General features: G+C 35.5%; 1 protein-coding gene across 1 annotated transcript in view; it reads right to left on the bottom strand.

The window, feature by feature from the left end:
* psat1 (phosphoserine aminotransferase 1) overlaps positions 1–1,977 on the bottom strand; it is a 9,802-nt gene extending 7,825 nt beyond the window's left edge. Inside the window, exons 1-3 of the mRNA XM_015375549.1 lie at positions 1,828–1,977; positions 445–505; positions 65–134 (exon numbers count right to left, since the gene is read on the bottom strand). Coding sequence (XP_015231035.1) covers positions 65–134; positions 445–505; positions 1,828–1,884 — 188 coding nt within the window. The 5' untranslated portion in view covers positions 1,885–1,977. The remainder of the gene's footprint in view (positions 1–64; positions 135–444; positions 506–1,827) is intronic.
* Positions 1,978–2,262: the final 285 nt, after the last annotated feature.

Genomic DNA, 2,262 nt, shown 5'->3' with positions numbered 1-2,262 from the left:
GGATGGATGGATGGATGGATGGATGGATGGATGGATGGATGGATGGATGGATGGATGCTCTTACAGCAGCTCTCTCAGCAGGCTTTCTGACTTGTTGATGATTTTGTTGAAGTCTGCTGATCGATGGCTCATCTCTGGTTTAGGAGAGAATAAAACGCAGCAAATTAAAGTTGTTCGCAGTAGCAGAGCCCACTAAACTGTTTTATAAAGCATGTATTTAGTTGTACTTCAGGTCAATTCACAAGACAACATGATGAAAATAAGTGTTTACAAGTAACTTGGGTCACTAGTATTTTCTTCTCATCAAACTCAAGGGAGAGAAAACATGTATTCATCTGATTAGGTATAAAAAATATTTTTTTCTATAAAGGCATATCATCCTGCCCTTTTTTCCACTCCAGATTAGGATTTAATGCTCCAAAGAAGTAGAACTTTTAGACCCACCAAGAACGCTGATCCCAAGGCCGTTGAAGCTGAGAAGCTCCTTCTGAGCTTGAAGCAGCACCTGCAACACATCAAACATAAATCATCCCTCTTCACAGCAAATTATGATCTATGTTATCGGTATACAGATTTACAGTAAAACATTTCTAGCAGCTAAAAAAAGGTTGATTAAAATGTGCACTTAGAAGCTAATGTTGATTACAATGAAAGGAAGTTTAGCATGTGGCTAAAATTAACAGGGGTGTCCCCATTCAACTTTTCAGCTCCGAAATGATATCAATATTCCAGCCATAGGTATAGATCAATAGCAGAATTACTTTTAATACTTATTTTGTAGTGTAAGGCAAGGCAAGTGCAATTTGGGCAAGAGTAAAAAATATAAAAGAGAGTACTCAAGTAGCTCATCATAACATCTGGCATTAAAAAATGTAATAAAGTCAGATCAAAATGTAGTTATTTGCAAATGCTGGTATTTTAAAACAAATTACATTATTTCTAACGTAAAGAAAATAATGTTATTACTGATTCATTTATTTTACTTTTAGAAATAAAAATGTGATTGAATTGAAACTTATAAAACAATTACCTCCAGTGATCATATTTACTATTNAAACTTATAAAACAATTACCTCCAGTGATCATATTTACTATTTAACGTATATTAGCTTGGCTTCAAATTTCATGGTAGGTTCAGGTAAGCCTATATAAAAAAAAAATAATAATGATTTTGACACGAACTTTAACTGTCGTCTTAAGGCTGAAGCACTTACAAAACAAACAGGCTTGTTCGTTACTCAGTTAAGTTACTTATGATGAATAGAGTAGCAACCCATCATAAGAGTAGTGATACACATTTCATAAGCTTTCCAAAAAACAAACAAAACAAAAAAATCTGTGGTTTCTTCTTCTGCGCTGGTGGTTTCTCTGCCATCTAGCGGTTGGATGTTAAAACTGCAAGCCAGTGAAGCACAATAGAAGAGGCAGGTTTCCACATGGATGAATGGAGGCTGATGCAACTCAGCAAGCAGTTTTCAGGCTGATGAGCTGCCAGCAGCTGCCAGACACTAAACCTAACAACCTTTTTTTATTATTATTATTTTTTATGCTTAATCACAAGAGAAAACCTGCAGATTTTCCTGAGGAATGTCAACCATCCAGATTGGAGACAAGGAGAAAAAATAAAAATAAAAAAAGCTTCAATATCGATAACATTTAGATGAGCAGATCAGAATATAAATATGTAAAAATATATATTTTTTAAATAGCTAATAGATACGTATAAACCCCACACATGTCACCGTACGCTAGCTTATGTGTTTTACATCTTTTTTTTTCACAGATTTACGGGACAAGCGCAAAGAAAATAAAGAGCTACAAACTTACAGACTGCGGTAGTTTTGCCGGTCCAGCTCCAAAGTTTATGGTTTGAGTTTGCTCCATGGTGCAAGCAAGCTTACTTTAGGCTTCACAATGCTGGGATTTTATAAGCTGCGCCTCTGTCTCCCACACTGCTTGATGCTTGTGTAAAATGAGGCGTTCAGGGGATCCTCGTAACTTCAACAACTAGATCCGGTTTTTATGAAAAAAGCTTAACCAAGAAGATAAGATACAAAGTTAGGTTCACACAATAATTCTCATGTGATGTGTAATATATAGTGCAGATTCAGTCAAATAAAGTACAAGTTCCCCTCCAGAGTTATTTATGTCTAATCTTTTTGAGTGACTGTGAATTACATAAAGATCAGATGGCACATTTTATTAGTAGAGGTTGCAGGCCTCTGCTGTGCCTTGAAAAACAGGTTTCTCTTGTCTTTTATA

The sequence above is a fragment of the Cyprinodon variegatus genome, unplaced genomic scaffold (genome assembly GCF_000732505.1).
Source record: "Cyprinodon variegatus isolate N-32 unplaced genomic scaffold, C_variegatus-1.0 Scaffold121, whole genome shotgun sequence".
NCBI classification, from domain to species: Eukaryota; Metazoa; Chordata; class Actinopteri; order Cyprinodontiformes; family Cyprinodontidae; genus Cyprinodon; species Cyprinodon variegatus.
This window is presented reverse-complemented; position numbering and strand designations above follow the sequence as displayed.